This window comes from Podarcis filfolensis (assembly GCF_964270895.1).
Source record: "Podarcis filfolensis genome assembly, chromosome: 15".
NCBI classification, from domain to species: domain Eukaryota; kingdom Metazoa; phylum Chordata; class Lepidosauria; order Squamata; family Lacertidae; genus Podarcis; species Podarcis filfolensis.
In genome coordinates, this window is record NC_139618.1 from 36,300,784 (window position 1) to 36,323,058 (window position 22,275).

Consider the following 22,275-nt stretch of genomic DNA (forward strand, 5'->3'; position numbering starts at 1 on the left):
CGGTCACGACTGGACCTAACGGTCAGGGGTCCCTTTACCTTTACCTTTAAGTACCCTGATTGACTCACTAGACAACCCCTTGTAAGGGAGGGTTTAAAGCCTTGTGGCAGGAACTGGGTCAGTGTTAGAAGGAGAATGCTGTTCAATATGAAGTCTGGGTCTAATCCAATGTGGCTTTTCTTGTGTTTTTAGTAGGACCCTGCTAGTGACTTGGGGAAAATCTACTCAATCTTAATTCCCCAGCAACAAGATTTCATTAGGTTATGACAGGGGTCAGCAATTTTTTTTCAGCAGGGGGCCACTCCACTGTCCCTCAGACCTTGTGGGAGGCCGGACTATTTTTTTTTGGGGGGGGGAATGAAAGAATTCCTATGCCCCACAAATAACCCAGAGATACATTTTAAATAAAAGCACACATTCTACTCATGTAAAAACACCAGGCAGGCCCCACAAATAACCCAGAGATGCATTTCAAATAAAAGGACACATTCTACTCATGTAAAAACACGCTGATTCCCGAACCGTCCGCGGGCTGAATTTAGAAGGCGATTGGGCCGGATCCGGCCCCTGGGCCTTAGTTTGCCTACCCATGGGTTATGAGTTACAACTGCTCAGACATTCTGTGAGTGTTCGCTATTGGTCCTTAGGGTATCTTTACCAAGTTGTCAGCTGGTAACAGCAAGCAAGAGTTCATATGTCATGAGCCCCACTGAGAGAACTTGCCATGACAGCACATATTAAAGAGAACGAGAGAAAGGTTTACCCCAACACTTAATAATGCATTTCAAAACACATTCAGACTTTGCAGCAACCCACCTGTGTTTGGGATTCCTAAACGTCCTCCCAGGTGGCCAAAGATACCCGTGGCCCTCATCTCACTTCTTTTGGAAAGCGATGAGAGATTCTGAATGTATGCAGCTTTGTTTTTTGCATGTATGGGATGGAAGGTCCTGTTACTGTCATGTGGAAATGTCCCAGAATGTGTTTTTCCATGGTACTCTGATCGTTCGGTCACGCCCAAAGAAACCATAAATGAACTCTGAACTTTGACCTTAATGTCAGTCAAAGGGTTGAAGAGAGATGATTCGGTCATAAGCTCCTTGTCAATGGGGTCTTGAAGGCAAATGGGTCCACTGTAGGTTCTACTCACGGTCAGGTCAGGCTGCATGGATGAGTTCAAAAGCAAGGAGTTACCTGATGGAAGGAAATCAATCGGGCAATTGGTTATCATTGTTATGTACAACAGACAGTGTTGTGTGTATAGCTTTATCTACAGAATTGCCTAGTTCAGGGATGGAAAACCTGTAGCCCTCCATGTATCGTTGGCTTTCCATCATCCCGGTCATGCTCGCTGGGGCTGATGGGAATTGGTGTCCAAATACATCTGGAGGGCTGCAGGTTCCTCACCCTGACTTAATTCAACATCTGGAGAACCAAAGGTTCCCCTTCCCTGGCCTAGTTCTTAATGAGGTGGTAAACCATTGTTTGGTCAATACTACTTTAGCCTACAGACAAGGGAGTTGTTCCAGCCCTTTGATCATTTTGGTTGTCCTTTTCTGAACATTTTACAGCTTTATAATATCATTTTTGAGAACTATGCCCGAACCAGAACTATGCAAAATGTTCCAGATGTGATTTCACCATCTATTTATATAATAGCATTATTATAATATTGGCCATTTCATTTTAACTCCATTTCCTAATGGAGGAATATATTTTGCATTAAAACACACCCACCCACACCCAGCTGTGGCACATTTTCATTGAGCCAGCCACCATGACCTAAAGTTCCTGGTCCATCATTGCCAGTTCTACCCCATTAGTATATATGTGAAATATATATATTCTGTATGTACAGTATTGTATGCACAGTATTACCTGCCCTAATGAGTATTACTATACACAGTTATGATTTTTAATGCATTCACTCATGCACTTTAAGCCTTTTATAAGGACCTTCATATGAAAATTGCATTTCATCCAAATCAATGCTGAAAACTGAAGACATCAACAGACAAGTTAAAATTAAAAATCCCAGAAGATGAACTATTTCACATTGGCAACCAATAATCAATACATTTGTTAATTGTGGTGTTTAATCCCACGTCCTCCAAGGAACACAGTCTCTCCCTCCCCCCATTTTATTCTCTCAAAAATGCTTGTGACATACTGTAAATTCAGTTGAGAGAAACTGACTGCCGTAGGCATCAAAAAGTTGGTTAAGTAGATCATGAACTCTCTACCCATGCTAGTCCCAGATCCTGTGTTCGGCCATGCCATCTCTAGCGGTTTCCAATGTGGGAGACCAAAGAGACATTTTGTTTGGATTTTCTGAAGTACAGCAGCTGAAAACAATGGGAACTGACACCCCTTCAAAATAAAAACATTCAGATTTTCCAAAATACCCCTTTAAGATCAGGATGACAGTCAGGATTAATACAGTGAACCCCTACATGGCCAGGTAAGTTCAGGATCAACTTAAAACACCACCAGTAGGACCATGTACATTTAGCAGATGTATCAGGGAGCCTACTTCCTTTCCCCCCTCCTCTGGCTTGGCCATGAGGAGAATGTAAAGACAACTTCATAAAGTAACAGTGCAATTGCCAAGGACAAAATGTGGCTAATTGAACTATGGGTTATTGTAGGAAATCAGGACCAAGCCACTGCTGATGATACCCTTTTTAGCAAACCACTGTTTAAACAAACGAAAGTTCCTAGCTTAGACATAATAAGAAATCTTCTAGCAGCAGTGCTGGAAGATGAGAGGGAAGCAGGGAATGCATGAACCCAAGGCTTGTTACTGCTCTTCGCTTATTGCTACACTATGGTTTGGAATGATTCACAGAAATTACAGAATTGCTTATTTTATAGTAACAGCGAATAACGTGCTTTGACAAGTATTTGAATAATTTCCATAATCACTTTCTTTATTTTTGCTCACAATGAAACTCACAGGAAAATAGTTATGTCGTTCCTACCATTTGTTTTCTATCTTTAGCCTCTCATCAAAAGTGTTTTCCCCCCTACCCCCAAATACTTACATTGCTTTGTTTTAAAAGAATCTGGTTACACACACACACACACACACACACACACACACACACACACACGTTTATTGGCATTGTCATATAATATCCACTACAGTTTCTCATAACAAAATCAGCAGTGATCCCACCCCAGAATAACATAATTAGCTGGGGGGAGATCATGGCCATTGTTTATTCATTAGTGATGTGAAAGAGTCCTATTTTCTGACTCAGACATATGAATTTAAGTAGCTCATGATGCTTAAGTTAAAATACAAGATGATTTTAATGGCCCAGCAGCCCCCCGGTGCTTGGCTTTGATTTTAAACTGAGCCAGAGAATAATCTACCCTCTTTTCCTATCTTGTTCTTTCCCACATGGCCAACTCCATCCCTACTTTTCTTCTTTGCTGTTCTTGCAGCTGTGGAACCTGAGAGGCAGATATTGATCTTCCTCCTCCTCTATCTGACACCTAGTGTGCTGTTTTGACGTGCCTGGCTCATTGGGGGATTTTGAGGGAAGAATTGGACCCTGTCAAGCTCGTGATACATCAATAGCCTTGGGAAAATAACATTGCCCAGAGCTCCTTGTGCCTGCCATACAGTTACAGCACCATGCCAGGCATCGGAGAGGCAAGGAAGAGACGTTCTTTAATCCTACTGCCGCCATCACAGCAGCAGGAGGGAGGGACCCAGGCAGGCAGGCATGTGGGTGGGGGGATTGTAGGTGGGATCTGGTGGGACTCTGTTGCACTCCTGATAACGTCATCAGGGGCATAATGTGGTCCAAATTAGTCTCAGTTAAATCAAGCTATTTTCTGAGGCTTTGGTTAGATTCCCCCCTCCCCCAAGTCCAGTTTCCAAACATCACTGGGTAAATTCTTTGCATAATCAATATTCAGTTGTGTCCAACGATCCTTTGTTGAGGTGTTGTGTATACTTTCTTGAGCACTGTAATGTCAAAGAGAGTATTCACTGCTGCCTTGCTTCAGACCTTACCATAAGCACCTAGTCGGTCACTGTGAGAAAAGGATGCTAAACTAGACGGGGACTTCGCCTGATCCAGAAGAAATCTTATGCCCCCACATGTCTTATGGTTGAGAACATTTTCACCTAACTTTTGTGCGACAACTTCAGTCCCCTGCCAGCACTTTCTCATATTTCATAAATTCTACCTACCCCCCTAACAACAAGGTTTATTGTTCTATATATATCCTTAAGCTTTTGCCTGTAGCTAATTTCTACAATTCCCACATGGACTGCCCTCTTATAGTTTACTTTGAACCCTTCTGAGCTTATGCTGTTTTCTATGTTTTTCATTTCCTAATGTGTTGTTAAATTTCAGTTTAAAAAATAAAAATAAAACAAGCAGTGAAAGGTAGTTAACAATCTTATTATGGGAGATCTTTGGCCCAGTGAATGCTGAGGAAATTGAAGAATTGGAGACCTAGATTTTTAGGTGGGTTATTGATTTTTTTCATGTGTGTGTGTGCGCGTGCGTGTGTTCCAGTGCCTTCATTTTTCATTGTCTTAATACTTGGGGGAATTTTAGAAAGAAGACAAATATTCAGGAAATTCTGAAACCCTGTTATTTGGTCTCCAAGCTCTTTTAAGGTGATTTACACTTAAGCCCTTACCCACTTTTAAATCAGTTGCTTAAACTTTATAGAAAATTAACTTCAAGAGCCAAGAGGGCTCTTTGAAAGACTACTGTTTTGGGGGTGGGTGGGTGGGGCAGGCTATTAAAATCAAAGCCCCATCTCATTGCAGGTAAGCAATTCCCCCCAAAATTTTAAATTTCATGCTTTGTTCTGTCCTATTTCCATTCAGAATGATAGTTATCATTTGCAAACAGCATTCAAATGCTAGAGCTGGACTGATTAATAACTGAAGAAGAATATGCAATTCTCCAACCAAATAATGTGCACAAAAATGCATATATTTGGGTGAAAGTGTGTCTAAAAAAATGCATCTGTTAGTGGAAACAAGATATAAAATACATTATTATACTACAGGAAAATGCCTGCAAAAATGTATTCGGGGGGAAATGCCCTAAAACAACAATGCATTTTGATGAGGACTTCTTTGAAAATAAATACATCTCAAACTGATACAGAAATCAGAGAACTGAATTGAAGACCGGAAATATTAGAAAATAAGAGAAACCCAAATTGACCCCTGTCCACCCCTTGTTGCCAGTGATTGTATGCTGTTTCATCCTACATTCATGTACGCAAGCTGGATTTCCTGTGAGATAGCAGCTGCTGGCTGTGTGTCTTACAAGTGTCAACAACCAAATTCTGCCTCCTCGTGGTTTCAGAACCCTGTAGCTTATGGTTACCAGACAGTCCTTGGATTTACAAATCTGTCCCTGGACAAAATCCATCCCTGGAATGTCCCCGGATTTCATTTAATGTCCCTGGATTTATATTTTAAGTGTTGTAGATTTCTTAGTAGGAAATGAATGTTGCATGATTGGTTCAACGGCACAAGACACATCATATGGGGACTTCTGGCGAGGCAAAATGGCGGGCACCACAGAAGTAAGCAGCTCCTGAAGTCAGCCAGTGCCAGCTGCGCTACCAGGCTGACTCCGGGCTGCCGAGACTGCCGCTGCCACCACCACTGCCGAGAGGGAACTGGGGACGCCTGGCACGTCAACTGAGGGATCCACTGACACCCCCCATGACCCAAATTGAGCTGTCAGCGAGAGCACCTGGCCACTGGGCTGACTGCCCAGCGGCACTCCGGGGCCAAGGAAACCCCAGAGCCGACGCAGGGAGAAGGAGGAGAGGAAAAGGAGAAGGAAGAGAGAGAAAGAGGAAGGAGAAAAAAGAGGGGAGCCCTGACCTTGCTGCGCTGCTGCTGCTGAGGAGGAGAGCACCGGGAGGGCAAGGACACATGGCCAAGCCCAGGCCTGACCTGAGCCTACTCCACGGCAGCTAGCGCTCCAAGAGAGCAGGCTGGGGCCCAGAGGAAGGCTGTGCACCAGAGGAGACCACATAAGCGAAGATATTACTTATTTTCTTTTTTTAAAAAAAAATAACTTTTTTTTCTCTTTCAAAAAAAAAAAGTGTCCCCGGATTCTTTGAAAAAAATCTGGTAACCTTACGTAGCTTGATGATCAGATTTGGTGGCAGGGAACTCAAACAGTAGCTGGAGGTAGAGCCAGTGATAGGCAGCGCCAACTAATTCTGGTGCTATTCCCACCCGCCCACTTCCCTGCTGAATTCTACAAGGGCAACTGAGAGTAAGGATGAGGAAGCTGACAGGCAGTGCCAATCCCTGGACTGGTTGTTAGTGGGAAGGTGTGGACTGCCTAAAATGCAGGCTGAGGTTAGTGGGGGAATGTCACAGTTGGCCCCCTGCCCCCTGTCTGATCAAGAGGCTGTAACTCTCTGCAGACCTGTTGGGAATGAAGTCCCACAGAGCAAGATGGAAGTCGTTTTGGAATAACCACACTTAAGATTGAGCTGCATAGAGTTCACCTGTAAACAGTGGCTGTAGAACCATAGAATCATAGACTTGTAGAGTTGGAAGGGACCATGAGGGTCATACAGCCCATCCCCTGTATGCAGGAATCTTTTTGCTCATTGTGGGACTCAAACTCATGAGTCTCATGCTCTGCCAACTGAGCTATTGATGAGTGAAAAATAGGGGTGTGCATTCGCTTTTAGGAAAGAATGAAAAATATGAGCATCATTTTTATTTTGTTTTAAGCTATAATGTAGAATGGGAATTCAAGCAAATGAGGTCTGAATGAAACAGAATATTTGCTTATTGCTTATTTCATTCATTTCTATAGGGAGAAAGGGTTGAAGAAAAGCACAACAACTTGTACAGGTCACAAAATGGTTTCAGAAGATGGGAGTGGAGGGAGAAAGAGAGAGAGAGAGAGAGAGAGGGAGAGAGAGAGAGAACGGTTAGGCTGCCTCTGTGCACTTTTTTTATTTTTACACTGTTTATAAAATGGAAACTTTTGTCCTGTCTACCAGCTGGGCTGATCCTTTCAAGGGGTAGTAAAATGACTATCATCTCTTTCAAGTGGATCTCCAGCTCCAGCTACTCACAAACATTAGTCTATGGATTTGAGCCTGAAATCGCCTGATGTTAAGTCAGATGAAATATTTGCACACTGATAACAATACTTTTCAGAATAGCTACCGTATTTTTCGCTCTATAACACGCACCCGACCATAACACGCACGTAGTTTTTAGAGGAGGAAAATCCGTAGGCATGCCACCCGTAGGCATTCCCTCCATAACACGCACAGACATTTCCCCTTACTTTCTAGGAGGAAAAAAGTGAGTGTTATGGTGCAAAAAATACGGTAGTTAAATAAGCAGCAATGGTGAAAACAGGAAAGATTCAATCTTTGCATCAGAATAAATAATTAAAAATGGCAACTTTAGGATAGCTTCTAAAGGTATTTAACACATCAGAATTTGCAGCTATTAAAGCATGCATGCAAACTATTTGAAGTATGCATTTCTAGTAATGAACTGAAATAAACATATATCAGAAAATCAACCGTCATTTATATATTAAAGCAGGCTCTGATTAAATAGACACATATACCAAGCTGTCCTTAATTTCAAATGAGTTTGTGAATCTCTCTCTGCCTCGCTTATCTTAATTTATGCTTTGCAAGCCGCGTGCCCCATGGGGAGGAGAACATCTACATATTTATCTATGAAATACTGTATCATATTTTTCTTCGGAAGAATTAAAACAGGGCTATGTTCACACATCTCCCAACACTTCCTCCCACCTTCAATAAGGTTTCCATCTCAGAAAAGAGAGTGATAGAAATTCAAAGAACTTTTCTCACCCACTACATAAAATTACTCCCTCACAGTCTCAAGGAAAGACTGTTCCCGGAAAGAAGCACAATTTAGACCTCGTGAGTGTGCGTTGATGCATGACTAAACATGGTGCACTTGAGTGTTTTTTGGTGTGTTTGGGTCTGTGAACTCCCACTGTCTGAAGTACTGCTGTACTTTAGTTATCTGAACTGCAGAACTTGAAATAATGGAGTCCATGGATTTTTCTAGGAAAAATGGAAATACGTGTAAAAGAAACCCACACTTTTATAACCAGATTCTCACCATATGAAAAAGATCAGGCCTAGTGATCAAAGCACACACATCCTGACCCATAGCTGTCAACTTTTCCCTTTTCTTGCGAGGAATCCTATTCGGAATAAGGGAATTTCCCTTTAAAAAAGGGAAACATTGACAGCTATGCCCTGGCCCCTCTGTTTGGCCCTCAAGACATTCCCCAGACCATCCCCAGCTACACATCTTCTCCCCAGGTCACATTCCCCACTGATCCTACTTTGCACCCTCATTGAGCCTGGACGGAATATGCTCTTGAACTCTGAAAATGCCTTTACATAGAATAATATAATTGTAGAGTTGGAAGGGCCCCTGAAGATCACCCCCTGTCATGTAGGAATATGCCACTGTTTCATACGGGGATTGAGCCTGCATGGAAGTTAGTGAAGAGTGTGTGAGTGTGTAAAATTCATACACATTGCTTTGCCCAATTTTACCTCTGGTCCCATCCAGCACGGACATGTGGCCCCTGGAAGGTTGCCCAGAAAGAAATGTGGTCCATGGGCTGAAAAAGGGCCCACATCTGTGTGCTATTCACTTGCCCTGTGGAGAATGTCTGGTAGAAATTATACTAAAATAAGAATGTATTAAGGTGCTGTTTGTGGTTCAGATCCCTAAGTTAAGTACACTTAATCAAGGGGCAAAGGAATGCATAATTGGCCCACCAATGTCTTGTGATCCACCATGGTTTTCAGTAAAATTAAACTGGAGTCTCAACTTTCTAGGACCTCTGTATCCATGGTTTTCAGTGAAAGTGTGATGCTAGCTTCTATCACAATCTCTCCTCCCACTCTCCCACTGCCAGAATTTTTTTACAGAAATGGTATTGCCACTTTCCCCCCATTCAAAACATTATTAAAAGGCACCTCTTATAGGCTTAGAAATTCTGAAGGCTGCAATTATCAGTACAGCAGTGTACAGTGGTACCTCTGGTTAAGAACTTAATTCGTTCTGGAGGTCTGTTTTTAACCTGAAACTGTTCTTAACCTGAGGTATCACTTTAGCTAATGGGGCCTCCTGCTGCTGCTGCTGCTGCCGCCACGCTGCTGCCGTGCGATTTCTGTTCTCATCCTGAAGCAAAGTTCTTAACCTGAGGTACTATTTCTGGGTTAGCGGAGTCTGTAAACTGAAGCGTCTGTAACCCGAGGTACCACTGTATACCTAAATCCAAAATGGCAGCCCTTTCTGTGCTGCTTCCAAGTATAGATCTTTAGGTGTCATGTGGGACATAACCACCATGAAGCAGTTTCCCCACCATGACCGTACAAGAACATAACAAGTTAGACTCTTGGTCCACCAAGCTCAGTAGTGGTTCTCCAAGGTTTCAGAGGTCTTTCTTCACCCTAGCTGGAGAAACCTGGTTTTGAACCTGAATACTTCTGCATGCAAAGATGGACTCTTTCTCAATAAGTGGTATTCTGCTTTACCAACCTTGTCGGACAGTTTTAAAATTAAATGTCTGGAAGCCTCCTGTTAGGGCAGATGAGTCGATCACATCCACACCATATTCACTCTGGCTCCGTCTGTAGAGAGTCACACCAACGACAATGACGGCTACCGCAATGACGGCAGCACCCAGGCCTGAGTACAAGGCAATGTCCGTGGCATTCTCAATGTCTGCAAGGAGAGAAGGAAAGGCAACAAAATGAGGAACAGGTTTCAGGCTTCCCATCTGCGTCCTGAAAGAAGCAGCGATGGACACTAAGCATTCGTTGTGCGTTAATGGGAGCCTTTTGAACAAAAAACATTTTGGAAAGAGAAAAGGAGCAAAGAAACACATGCTTCTGACTTGTTGGTTCTCTACCTTTTTAGAGATCTAAGGACAAGATATGTCCACCTTCCGATTCTCTTTCTGGGCAACCAGAGTCATCCTCAAAGTTCAAGGACACAGTTCAAGAACGAAGTGGAAGAGGGTCAGGGCCGGATGTAGGTTTGATGAGGCCCTAAGCTACTGAAGGTAATGGGGCCCTTGATATGTCCAGCTGTCCTTTGTCAACAACAAATGTCGCTTTTTTTGTGTTGAATATATGCTATATGGTAATTTATGGACCTAACAGGTATCTAAAGCCATTTGAACATAACAAAATATGTATTTTATCAAAGTTATTGTTGAAAAGTCAATGCAGAATGCAAAATCCATGCAGAATGTAGGTACCCTATATATAGAAATGAGCAAACCAGTTATATTTTAGGGAGCAGGCTAGCAGGCGGGGCCCATTACACAATACAAAACACTGTTGCTGCATGCAGGTTTTATTTTGTTTTTTATCTTATAGTTTGGAAATGTACATCCAGGTTTTTTTCCTTTAAATTCCCACCCCGTCAGTGGGGTCCTGAGCTATAGCTTGTTTAGCTTATACATAAATCCGGCACTGGAAGGGTGTGTCTTGGGTGGGGGAACATGGACTGGAGAAAGTTCTAAGAGCCAGAGTGGTCTCAACAAGGACTGCATTCAGCCCTTGGGCCTGAGATACCCCACCCCTGTTATACCAAGATATCCTTGTGTATGGATTTAGGAAGGGACAACCATGTTTTGGTCTCTCTCTTTCTTCCTCTGTAATGTCATATTCTTGCATATTTGTGTACAGCAGACAGGTGCAAATCTCATGCTCTGCTGCGGTACAGCGTAAGGAAGAATAAGTTTAGATAGCCCCTTCTCAGCAGATACAAGTTTGAGAAACACTGCCTTACTGAACACTTTTAAATTACTGAACTATTGGACTTTATTTCTGTGGGTCAGACAACTTTTTTCCCCAGCTCAGCCCCACTCCTCCTCAGAATTATATTGCCAGTATGTGAATAGCTGTGCTGCACTGCAGTCTGGTGCTCCAAATCTCATTAGAACCTTCTGGAGAAATATCGTGAAGAAAAGGAAGTGATACATTGGGAAGATCTTTTTGTTTGCTTGCTTTTAAGGAGAACAATGCGGAATGTAATTGCTGTTCCCAGAAAATCTCCTATGCCAGAAAATGGGTAGGTAGGTAGGAAACGATGGACAAATATATGAAAGGTGAATTATGTCATTGGAACCAAGCAGTTGTGGATCCATGAAGCTTGTCTGAATTTTTTAAAAAAATATCCACACAGAAAACAGGCATTAATCTTTGTCAGTGGGACCAATTAGGCAATGTCACAGCAAAGGCTTGTTGAAGGTTTTTTTTTTTAAAAAACCCACCACCATTTCAGGGGCATGTGAAAAGCCCACAAATGGATTCTTTTCTATACCATTTTTTTCAAATGTTTCAAACCGAGCAACATACACCATAAATCAACTGAAAGAGATCGACAAAGATATCTAGAGAGTCTAGACCAGCGTTTTCCAACCTGGTGCCCTTCCATCAGCCCCCGTCAGCACATTGGATTATTGGCCAATATGGGAGTTTGAGTCCGACAAAAACTGGAGGGCCACCGGCTCTCCATCTTTGATTTAAACTTTTGAGAGACAGTGCAGTTTAAACTCACAAACACTTTTCTAAATTCGCACACACAAATAAAAAACAACCCTGTTTCTAATTCAGCAAAGAACTAGAAGTTAAGGTTTTATCTTGGCAGACCAATGGGAAAGTAAAAAAATAATAATGTTACACTGTACTTCAGAGTTTTACGCTCAGGTTTCTCTTTTAAAAACAAAACATCTATCATCTATCTATCTATCTATCTATCTATCTATCTATCTATCATCTATCTATCTATCTATATCTATCTATCTATCTATCTATCATCTATCTATCTATCATCTATCTATCTATCTATCTATCTATCTCTCTCTATCTATCTATCTATCATCTATCTATCTATATCTATCTATCTATCTCTATCTATCTATCTATCTCTATCTATCTATCTATCTATCTATCTATCTATCTATCTATCTATCTATCATCTATCTATCTATCATCTATCTATTTATCTATCATCTATCTATCTATCTATCTATCTATCATCTATCTATCTATCATCTATCTATCTATCATCTCTATCATGGCCTAAGATTCCTAGTCTGGCACTTAAGGATTTGTGAAGGCTACTTACTCAATTACTGTATTTTTCGCTCTATAGGGCGCACCGGCCCATAGGGCGCACCTAGTGTTTTTTTTGGGGGGGGAATAAAGAAAAAAAAAATATTCCCCCCCCCAGGCGCGGGGCTGGGGCGGGGGAAGCCCAAGCTTCCCTCGACCCCAGCCCCCAGAACAGGCTGCTATCCGCAAGCCTTGGGAGCCCGGCGGGAACTCCTGTGGGCTCCTAAGGCTTGCAGATAGCTTCCTGAAGCCTGCATTCGTCCCATAGGACGCACACACATTTCCCCTTCATTTTTGGAGGGGGAAAAGTGCGTCCTATAGAGCAAAAAATACAGTAAATAATACAGAAACAATTTTTTTTTTTTAAGTCAGGGATAATAATTGAACAGACAGGCCACTAATATTAAAAACCAATATCAAATACAATTAAAACAACAGGCCCTTCAATAAACCAACAACTCAAGAGAAAACCAAGGAAAATAAATGGGTCTTTAGAGATTTCCTAAAGGGCTGTAATAAGAGGGTCAGATGAACCCCGATGATAATGCATTTCTCTTTGGTTTTCTGTGGGCCCAAGAGGTTAACTTCAAAATTTCACCATGCTTAGGAAAATACCCCTGCTCTTCATTTCATCCCAATTGAATCATGTTGGGAAATGCTTATGGGAAGATTAAGAATTATTCTTCCATTTCAAGACAGTCTTATTTGTTCCAAAAATGCCAAATGTTGATGAAACATTCATTTTAACATTGTTTCAGGCAAAACTAAACACACACACACAAAACTCCCTCTGATGGAATAGTGGAAAGTAAAGGAAACATAATGCTAGCAATGTGTGTGTATTGTTTTCTGTACTTACTTTAGACCAGATGGGTTTTATTTTTTAAAGAGTTGTATCTTATTTTGGTATATTTATATCATGCATTTCTTCCATCCTTAAACTCAAGGCAATATGCACAAGGCTGTTTGTTAGAAGACCTCCTAACTAGGGAAGGGCTTTTGGCCAAAAACCTTTGCATAATATACAATACAGATTTATTTATTTTTAATGCAGAGTATAAACTACAAGTTTTAAACACTGAGGCAGCTCAGGCGGTCACTGAGATAAGCACAAACATTTCTTTGCTCATGCACAGAACTTCCTTTACTTCTCCCTTCACACAAACTACAATCAAACCATAGTTTTCCATTTCATCTGAACCAGGAAACTATTGTTAGAAGGGGTGGAACAATAAAACAAGCCCAAAGCATAAAACAGATGCCCATATAGACTAATAGGCTACGGTTGAATATCTTTACAAAGCTGCGTCATCAAATGATATTTTTCTAATCATATTTTTCTGTGTGCTCACTGACAGCAATTGGGTTTAGTAAAAGCTATGTTCAGTTATAACCTGGGCAACACAAATATCATTATTATATTACATTATAAATTATTAACACACATATTGTGCATCTTAGGCCAGTACAACAACAATATTTTCTAAATTTGACTTTTAATACGCAAGCATCTGTCTTTAAACTTACCCTGGAAGACAATACATCTTTAGGTAAACCCAACAAAACTTTAACATAAAATCACCTCAGCTTCAGTAAGGTGGCTTTATCAAGTTCTGCTGCCTAGTTTGCAAGTGATCTCATGATCTGTGTTTTTCTGATACAGACAAGATCAGATATTTTATGGGGTTCACACTGGGAAGAACCACAACAGCATAGTCTGGTTCATGATTTTGTGCTGTGTCCCTCTTGTACTGGGACATGGCAATTCCCTCCTTTCTTGGCTGGAGACAGATCATATGCCCATTTTGCTTGATCTGACAAACTTTGGTCTGTATTTGCTGTGTAAACTAGGATCAGAAACCTGGCAGATGCATGCCAAAGTTTGACATATTTGCTTTGTCTCAAACCAGGACAGCAGAGAGGCAACTGGCTCATAGAGGAAGGATGGAGGAGCATGCAAGTCTGAAGCCTGGGGCACATATTCCCCAAAGCACAATTTGGTGTTATGTCAGCCAAGACATTGTGCTTCCAACATTTCTCTGATGAAAATAGGGACATCCCGTTCCACAATGATAATTTTGCTATTTATAACCCATACATCTTATTGCAGGCATGGGCAAACTTGGCCCTCCAGATGTTTTTTGGGACTACAGCTCCCATCACCCCTGACCACTGGTCCTGTTAGCTAGGGATGATGGGAGTTGTAGTCCCAAAACATCTGGAGGGCCAAGTTTGCCTATGCCTGTCTTATTGGGTTGCCTCAGCATTCTGGGCAGCTTCCAACATATATAAAAACACAATAAAATATTAAACATTTTAGAAAAAAAACTTCCCTATACAAGATTGCCTTCAGATGGCTTGGGGGGGTCAGATAAGTCCATACCCTTCAACATTTCTCCAATGAAAATAGGGACATCCTAAGGAAAAGAGGGAAATTCTGGGATCAAATCAGAAATCGGGATGGCTTCTGTATATCCGAGACTGTCCCTGGAAAATAGGGACACTTGGAGGGTCTGTGCTTCCCAACTTGGCCAACATCTATCAAAATACATTTTACGGTAATGAAGTTTCCATTAACCATTATTAAGTTCCATTAAAAACCTGAAGAGAATTTAAGAAGCGAAGAAACACAAAATGAAACATTTCGATCTAATGTATTAGGAATCGTAATTGATTTAATTATCTCATTTATACTAAAATTTTGCACAATCTGTGCAGGCCACTCATCTCCTCTGCTTTGCTGTACATTTCCTAGCGGAAACCAACAATCACAATTTCTTTGTTCGTCTCTCCTCCTCGCCACCTGCTACTAAAACGGCAAGCCACTGCAATCTACTTCTTTCTTAACCCTCCGTTTGCTTGTCTGTGCAGAAGTCCACACATGCGAGAAACACAGTTCCCAAACAGAGAGTTATATATAAGGCTATTTACCACAATTGGTTGCTTCTCAATTATCTTAATAATTGACTTTGATTTTACATCAATGATGATTCATGCGGTCTTAAACTTAATGCCTGTTCCATTCAATAGCAAGCAACGAGGGGCATTTATATAACACATCTCTAATCTCGCAATTTAAAATAAAGAGTTTCATTCCCCAAGGTACTAAAAGGCACTAAAATCGACCTCAGCAGTTTGGCTAGCCCACTTTAAGGATCCAATCGTGAAACAGGAGATGAGGAGAGAATAAACAAAAGCACAACAGCCAGCCTGACAATTTTAGGTGCTGCTGGACTGCCAAGTGTATTATACTCTAACAACTGGAAACTTCCCTAAACATCCAAGGTAATGATGAAACACTTTAAAGTCCACCCCACCTTTTCTTTGGCTTTAGCACAACAACTAAGATAGAGCACCACCAGAGGCATATTCCCAGCAGAAAAAGTGTCTGCTCTTGGCTGTTCAAATCCCATTCAAGTTCATTAGGATCTAAAACGTAAACGTATCTTATTTTATTAAGCTATTTAAAGGAACAACCCAGTGAGGAGCACAAGGAATGAAATGAGGGTCCCATCTGCACTAAAGGAACATCATGCCACCTTAAACAGGCATGGCTTCCTCCAAAGAATCCTAGGTGCTTGAAATATACTCAGAGTTGCAAAGTGATTTCATGCTCTTTATTCAGCTCATAGTGGTGAGGAGGAATGAATGAAAGTCCCCTCAAGGTATCTGCTTTATATACATTATTTACACAATGGGCTGCGCAAGATTGGCTAATTCCGGAATTCTACTGTAAGCCAATCAGGTTGTGGATTCACTTCTATCTGGAGCATGATTGGGTGGTTCCTGCCAACCAATCATACTGCTGCATTGTTCTAGGACCAATCAGACTGCTGTATTCTGAATCCTATTGTTCTAGGACCAATCAGACTGCTGCCTTTTGGATCCTATTGTTCTAGGACCAATCAGACTGCTGCAGTTTGGATCCTATTCAACTCAGTACATAACAGTGCTGTAGCCTGTTAAGGGAGCTGAGAGTTATTAGGAGACCCCTATATTCTTCACAGGGCCACGAATGCCAAAGTTCCCTGTGGAAGAGGGATTGATTGTTAAACCACTCTGAGAACCCACTAGGTGCAAAAGGCAACACTTACTCCTTCCCCTCCATGGAAGCATGCACAAATTTGTCAATTTCAATTTCTTTCAGTTCCTCATTTTTGCAGTCCAGTTTTCCACATTTCTGCATTAGTGTTGCTTTTTTTTTAAAAAAGTTCTCATTATAAATAAATAAATGTTAGCATCTTAGTGCAAATCTCTTAATGTACATTTTTTTGTAAGTAGTTTTGCCTAATATATGTATTTCTGCAAACAATTTCCTCTAATGCATTTCCATATGGTTTTACTAATATATTCATTTTATGCATACTTTACCCTATAATATACACATTATCCGGCTGGAGAACAGCGTCATACAATTCAGGGAAGTGGAAGTTTTGAAGGACAGGTGTCTTTTGCATCACAAATAGGAAGATTTGCATTAAAACCTGAAATCAAATTCCTTCCATATCCCCATCCCTGTAGGGGTGTTGCAGGGCACAATATCATAGCCCTGTAGCCAACACAGTATAATAAGGGGAGAGAGCACACATATCAAAATGTTCAGCAAGAAGTCACTGCACTATATTATAAGGGCCTATCCAATTTAGGGTCCGATCCAGCACTTTGCATTACAGGGGGTTGGACTAGATAATCCTTGCAGGAGAGAGAGAGTTTGGATTTGATATCCCACGTTATCACTACCCGAAGGAGTCTCAAAGCGGCTAACATTCTCCTTTCCCTTCCTCCCCCACAACAAACACTCTGTGAGGTGAGTGGGGCTGAGAGACTTCAGAGAAGTGTGACTAGCCCAAGGTCACCCAGCAGCTGCATGTGGAGCAGCGGGGAAGCGAACCCGGTTCACCAGATTACGAGTCTACCGCTCTTAACCACTACACCACACTGGCTCTCTTTGGGGTTCCTTCAAACCCTACAACTCTGAATTTATACAGCCCAGGACCTTGAACCAATCTGGGGGTCTTGCAAAGTCATTTGGTTAGGAGGAAGGAGAGGAGATGTACATCTCCTTCCTCCCCATCCCAATTAATCCGGGCTTTAAACATGTAGTTGGGGGGTGGGAGAAGGTGAAATCAAGTTGCCTGCACCCCTTGTTTCCACCCCCTTGTCCTCATCACCATACTGCCCCCCTTTTGACAACTCTAGATCACTCTGGGAGGACCTGATCTGACCTAGGGTGTTTCAGGGCTTCCTCAACTGAATCTGACCAATTCTCAAGTCAACCTGAAGCAGCCCAATTCAGTTCGTTATCTGGGCTTTGGACCTAGATGCAGGGCTCAGCCTTATCTCTTACTACACCAAGATAACTGTGAGCACACTAGAGAGCCAGTGGGAATTTGCTGAAGGGAAACATTGTTGGTGGGCACTCAGGACAAAGGAAAGCCCTGGGCACCACTATCCCAAACAACAGAGTTACATAAAAAAGAGAGATTTGTGCATAGACAACACCTTGTCGTCTCAACTCCCAGGACTATCAGAATGTTAAACAAAAAGTCTGCAGTTGCAGTTAACAGGATGTAAGGATAAAATGCTCCACAGAAAGACAGGGAGACAAAAAAAACACCCCCAAACATTCACTCCACAATAGATATTGACATGGGGAGGAGGGATGCTACAGCACTAGCAGCCACAAACTGTTTTCTCTTCCTCAGAACATGATGCAACTAGCATGACCTAAACCTGCTCAGCCTTGCCTTCCACAAAGATGACACGTGTGATGCATCCAGCAAGCTAGGTCCACAGGTATAGCATTATAGTCAACACAGCACTAAGTCGCTGGATCCATGAGCGCAAGGATTTTTCCTGGCACAGCAGAATATTTTCCTGCTTTTCTCCTACCTGTGCAACCCCTAAACCTGTCCTGGATATTCTCCCAACCCATCAGAGCAGATTTGGGGAACAGAATGAAAGGGGGGGTGGGGGCAGTGGCGTAGCATGGGTTGTCAGCACCCGGGGCAAGGCAAGTAATTTGCGCCCCCTAACCCGTGGATTTGCGCCCCCTAACCCGTGGATTTGCGCCCCCTAACCCGTGGATTTGCCCTAACCCCAGATGTTGCGCCTGGTGCGGCCCGCCCCCCCTGCACCCCCCACGCTACGCCACTGGGTGGGGGGGAGAAGATCTTCATGGCACTAGTGCAAATCCTTGCCCTGTCCCAATTATATCAAGGCTGGTAGCCAGTTGCAAAGACCCATTCCACCAATCTAGTGTAATTATATTATCTACATTTTCAAAACAAAATTATGTGCTAAGAACTCAGGCTTCATCTAGATTAACAAACATATGAACTATGTGTGGGTTGTTTTTGGTTTTTGGTTTTTTAATTAATGTGAGTCATTTCATAGCTTTTGAACCGTTTGTTAAGTCTTCATTTCTAACTTTTAAGGCAAATCTTTTCCTTCCCACAAATGCATTATATAATTTTACTAAAGGCTCAAATGTTAAGTATCTATATTTTCTGCTACAAAACCCAGAATGAGGGCAGAGGGAGGGGACATGGCTTTTGGCCAGTAAAGTGCATATTTTAATTCTCCGTCCAGTAAATTATTATTACAGAAATGAAAGAGGAATCACAAACGTTTTCTTCATCAACATTTTAAAGTAACTATAATGTGTTATACTTTGTAGCTCTGATTTTGATGTTGTTGCAACAACAATGGCAGTATTAACTGCGAATGCAGTTGTGAATAGGTCTGTTGATGCTATTGTTTCAAAGGAAGATATATTCTGTGACTTTTGTGACTGCACCAATGCCACCTACCCCTACCTGCCAGCCCCTTTGCCAACTCCCCTTCCCCCACACCTGGCCAACTCTTCCTCCTTTTACACCTCGCCTGACCAACCACCCCTTCACAGCTTGCCCCAACCCTTTTTAAAGGACATTGAGAGGCACTCCAGAGAGCAGAAGTACTCCCAACTCTCCTTTGAATGCCACTGAGCCACTGTTTAATGGGGGGAGAACTTACCTAAACTTGTACGAGTAGATAAATGAGGCTGGTCTGGTGCAGACAATTCCTTAACCCCTAATTCCTGTCTACCCCAACTCTGTGGCCAGTCTCTCTACAGTTCACCTCAAACTCCCCCATCCCCTCACAGCTCACCCATAACTTCCCCATTGTAGGGATGTTGATGGCGCTGTGGTCTACACCACTGAGCCTCTTGGACTTGCCAATTAGAAGGTCGGCGGTTCGAATCCCCACAACGGAGTGAGCTCCTGTTGCTCTGTCCCAGCTCCTGCCAACCTAGCAGTTCGAAAGCATGCCCGTGCAAGTAGATAAAACGGTACCACTGTGGCCGGAAGGTAAACGGTGTTTCCATGCACTCTGGTTTCTGTCACGGTGTTCCATTGCACCAGAAGCGGTTTAGTCATGCTCGCCACATGACCCAGAAAGCTGACTGTGGACGAACGCTGGCTTCCTCAACCTGAATGCAAGATGAGTGCCGCGATCCCATAGTCGCCATTGACCGGACTTAACCATCCAGGTTCCCCATTCTCCACAGCACACCCCAAAATCCTCCTACACTACCCTATCCCTTCAACACTTGCCCTGATTCAACAATCCCACCGTCACTGCCACTGTTCATGGGCGAGACGGGAATGAAGAAGAGAAAGCTTTTTCACTATCTTCCACCCTGCCACTACCACCACCGTTGGCAAACAAGTCATGATGGAGAGGAGGAAGTCTCCCTCAGCAACCATGGCCTCCAGCAGCAACAAGGAGAGAACGGTGAGGCTTGCTAAACCTGCCCCTTGGTGTTCTGCCAACACCAACCCCTTTGGTTACCTTCTCCTTGACCTCAATGTCCCCTTGCCTGCTGGAGCAGTTCCCCAGCACCATTCTGGATTGTTGCCACCAACACTGCTGAGGCTGAAAGAATTGCATCAGTGTTGGGTCTGCAGCGGCAGCAAAGCAGGGTGGTTTCTAGGGGCCTGCAACGGCCTGCCATGTCTGTTCCTCTGTGACTAGTCTGGGTTGCCTGCCGCTTGCTCACCCACCTCCCAGAAACATCTGCCTGCTGTTCTGCCACCATGACACAGCTGGCATGCCCTCCTGCTGGTGGCCATGCAAACTGGAGTGTGCCAACCAGTGCTTTTTTCTGGGGGGACGCAGGGGTACGCATACCCCTAAACATTTTGTGAATCTAAGTTTGGTCTCGTTGAGGAGAAGTATTTCAATATGAGTAGGAAAATGAGAGCACCCCTAAACATTTTTGTTAGAAAAAAAGCACTGGTGACAACTATTCTTCTTCTTTTTACAAATAAATATTATATAGTAAGATATTAAAAAGTTACATGAGAAGAAATGAACTTACTTTGGGGTTTTATTTCGTGAAGAGGCTTTTTATCTAAAAAGAGGAAGTGAGAGAGAAGAGAAAGAGAGAAAGTTGCACTTAATAAATGCACAAGGAATGCATTTCCTAGAACACTTTCTGTCCAGCTCTACAAATGAAATATTTTCTCCTTGGCAGCTGACAATAACCATTTTTATGTAATCTCTCTCCCCGCCCTTCTCCCGGACATATAAATTCCCTTCTGTTTCTTTCATACTAAAAATAAACTACTTAAAGTGTTTGGGGGAGGGAAGGAGGGTAATTATCAATTTTTAAATTTCTGCTCAAATGTCCAAATACACACAAGGACAATTGCAATTCCAGTCAATAAGATTTGTGACATTTATTTCAACAGGATGCAGTTTCTATCCTTATCTGCCCCCAGACATGTATGGACGAATCTGAGAAGAGTGCAATAGAAAGGATATAATTTAAGCTGGCATTCTGCCTTGGGAGATGCTTTAGCTGGTAAAGTGAAATATTCTTTTCCATTGGAATTATTCCACCAAACAGAATCTCCAAGCATTCAAGAGCACCTCTTCCAGATACTACTAATTCTATGCTAGATGCAAGGGAAAACAGAACAGTCTATCTAATCCAGTAAATTAGCTGCTACTGGAAAAAAGCCATGACTGTGTTCAGACAATGGTTTCTGAAAAGCAATGGGTGCAAATTTGCTCTTGATATTAAAGTGGCCCTAGACCCTAGAGGTGATGACTTGAGAAGTGTACAGAAAAGGGGAGAGTAGGGAAAACCTCACCGTGGGAGGCACAAAACAAGTTAAAACACAATTTCCTCTAATATATGCTTGCTTATACACACTGTATGGTTGGAGAACCGCACTACAAAATCTGGAGGAGTGTGAATGTTGAAGGATAATTGTGTTTCAGTTCACATATTGTTTCAAAAACTGGGAATTGGGTAGTTTCTCATTAAAATGCAAAATAAATAAATAAATGTCAAATTGTTTTGTCATTGGATATTCTTTGGAGCCCTAGAATATTCTTCAACACAGAAGCCAACTCCTAGGGACTGTGGGTACTTTGCCCCCCACAATAAAATATTTGAGGGCTGAACCCCTCCCCCATTGATGGGCATTTCCATTCAAATGGTGTCTGTGCGCTGAGTTATGTGATTGATTATGCAGGGCAGGGCTTACCTGGGCCCCCACAATATTTTATTCAAGTTGGCACCCCTGTTCTCCAAAAGACCACAGACACAATGCTCTTTTCGAGCATCCTGGCTAAGAAGCCGACAAGATGTCCATGGGAAGCCCAAAAGTAAGACCTGAGAGCAACAGTAATTTCCCTGTTTGTGATCCCCAGCAACTGGTACTCACAGACATACTGCCCGGGGAGGCAGCACATAGTCATCATGGCTAGTAGCCACAGACAGCCTTAACGTCCATGTATTAGTCTAATCCTCTTTTAAAGTCACACAAGTTAGTGGACATTATGAGTTTCTGTTCAGCATACGGCTGCCTGCAAAAATCCTGCATGGCTATTGTACAATCCCTGCGCATTCAAACTGACTGACATTCATCCATGCAAGGCCTTAAAATCTGCACTGGAAGCTGCTATCGTGTTCTGAAACCTGCCACTCCTATATGAAGTGTGCCTGCCACAAGTACATGCAGGTTGTCTTGCCTGTTATGTGTAAATAATTTCAGGCAAAGCAAGGATTTTGAACCGGAGTGTATGGCTTCTATGCAAGTTCAGAGTCTATGG

General features: G+C 42.5%; 1 protein-coding gene across 2 annotated transcripts in view; it reads right to left on the bottom strand.

Annotated features, from left to right (window-relative positions):
- UNC5D (unc-5 netrin receptor D) overlaps nucleotides 1–22,275 on the bottom strand; it is a 410,127-nt gene that overhangs the window by 80,437 nt on the left and 307,415 nt on the right. Inside the window, exons 8-10 of one of the 2 annotated variants that reach the window (XM_083588433.1) lie at nucleotides 20,531–20,563; nucleotides 9,578–9,763; nucleotides 817–1,194 (exon numbers count right to left, since the gene is read on the bottom strand). In XM_083588433.1, coding sequence (XP_083444559.1) covers nucleotides 817–1,194; nucleotides 9,578–9,763; nucleotides 20,531–20,563 — 597 coding nt within the window. The remainder of the gene's footprint in view (nucleotides 1–816; nucleotides 1,195–9,577; nucleotides 9,764–20,530; nucleotides 20,564–22,275) is intronic. The other variant, XM_083588434.1, reaches the window with a different exon arrangement.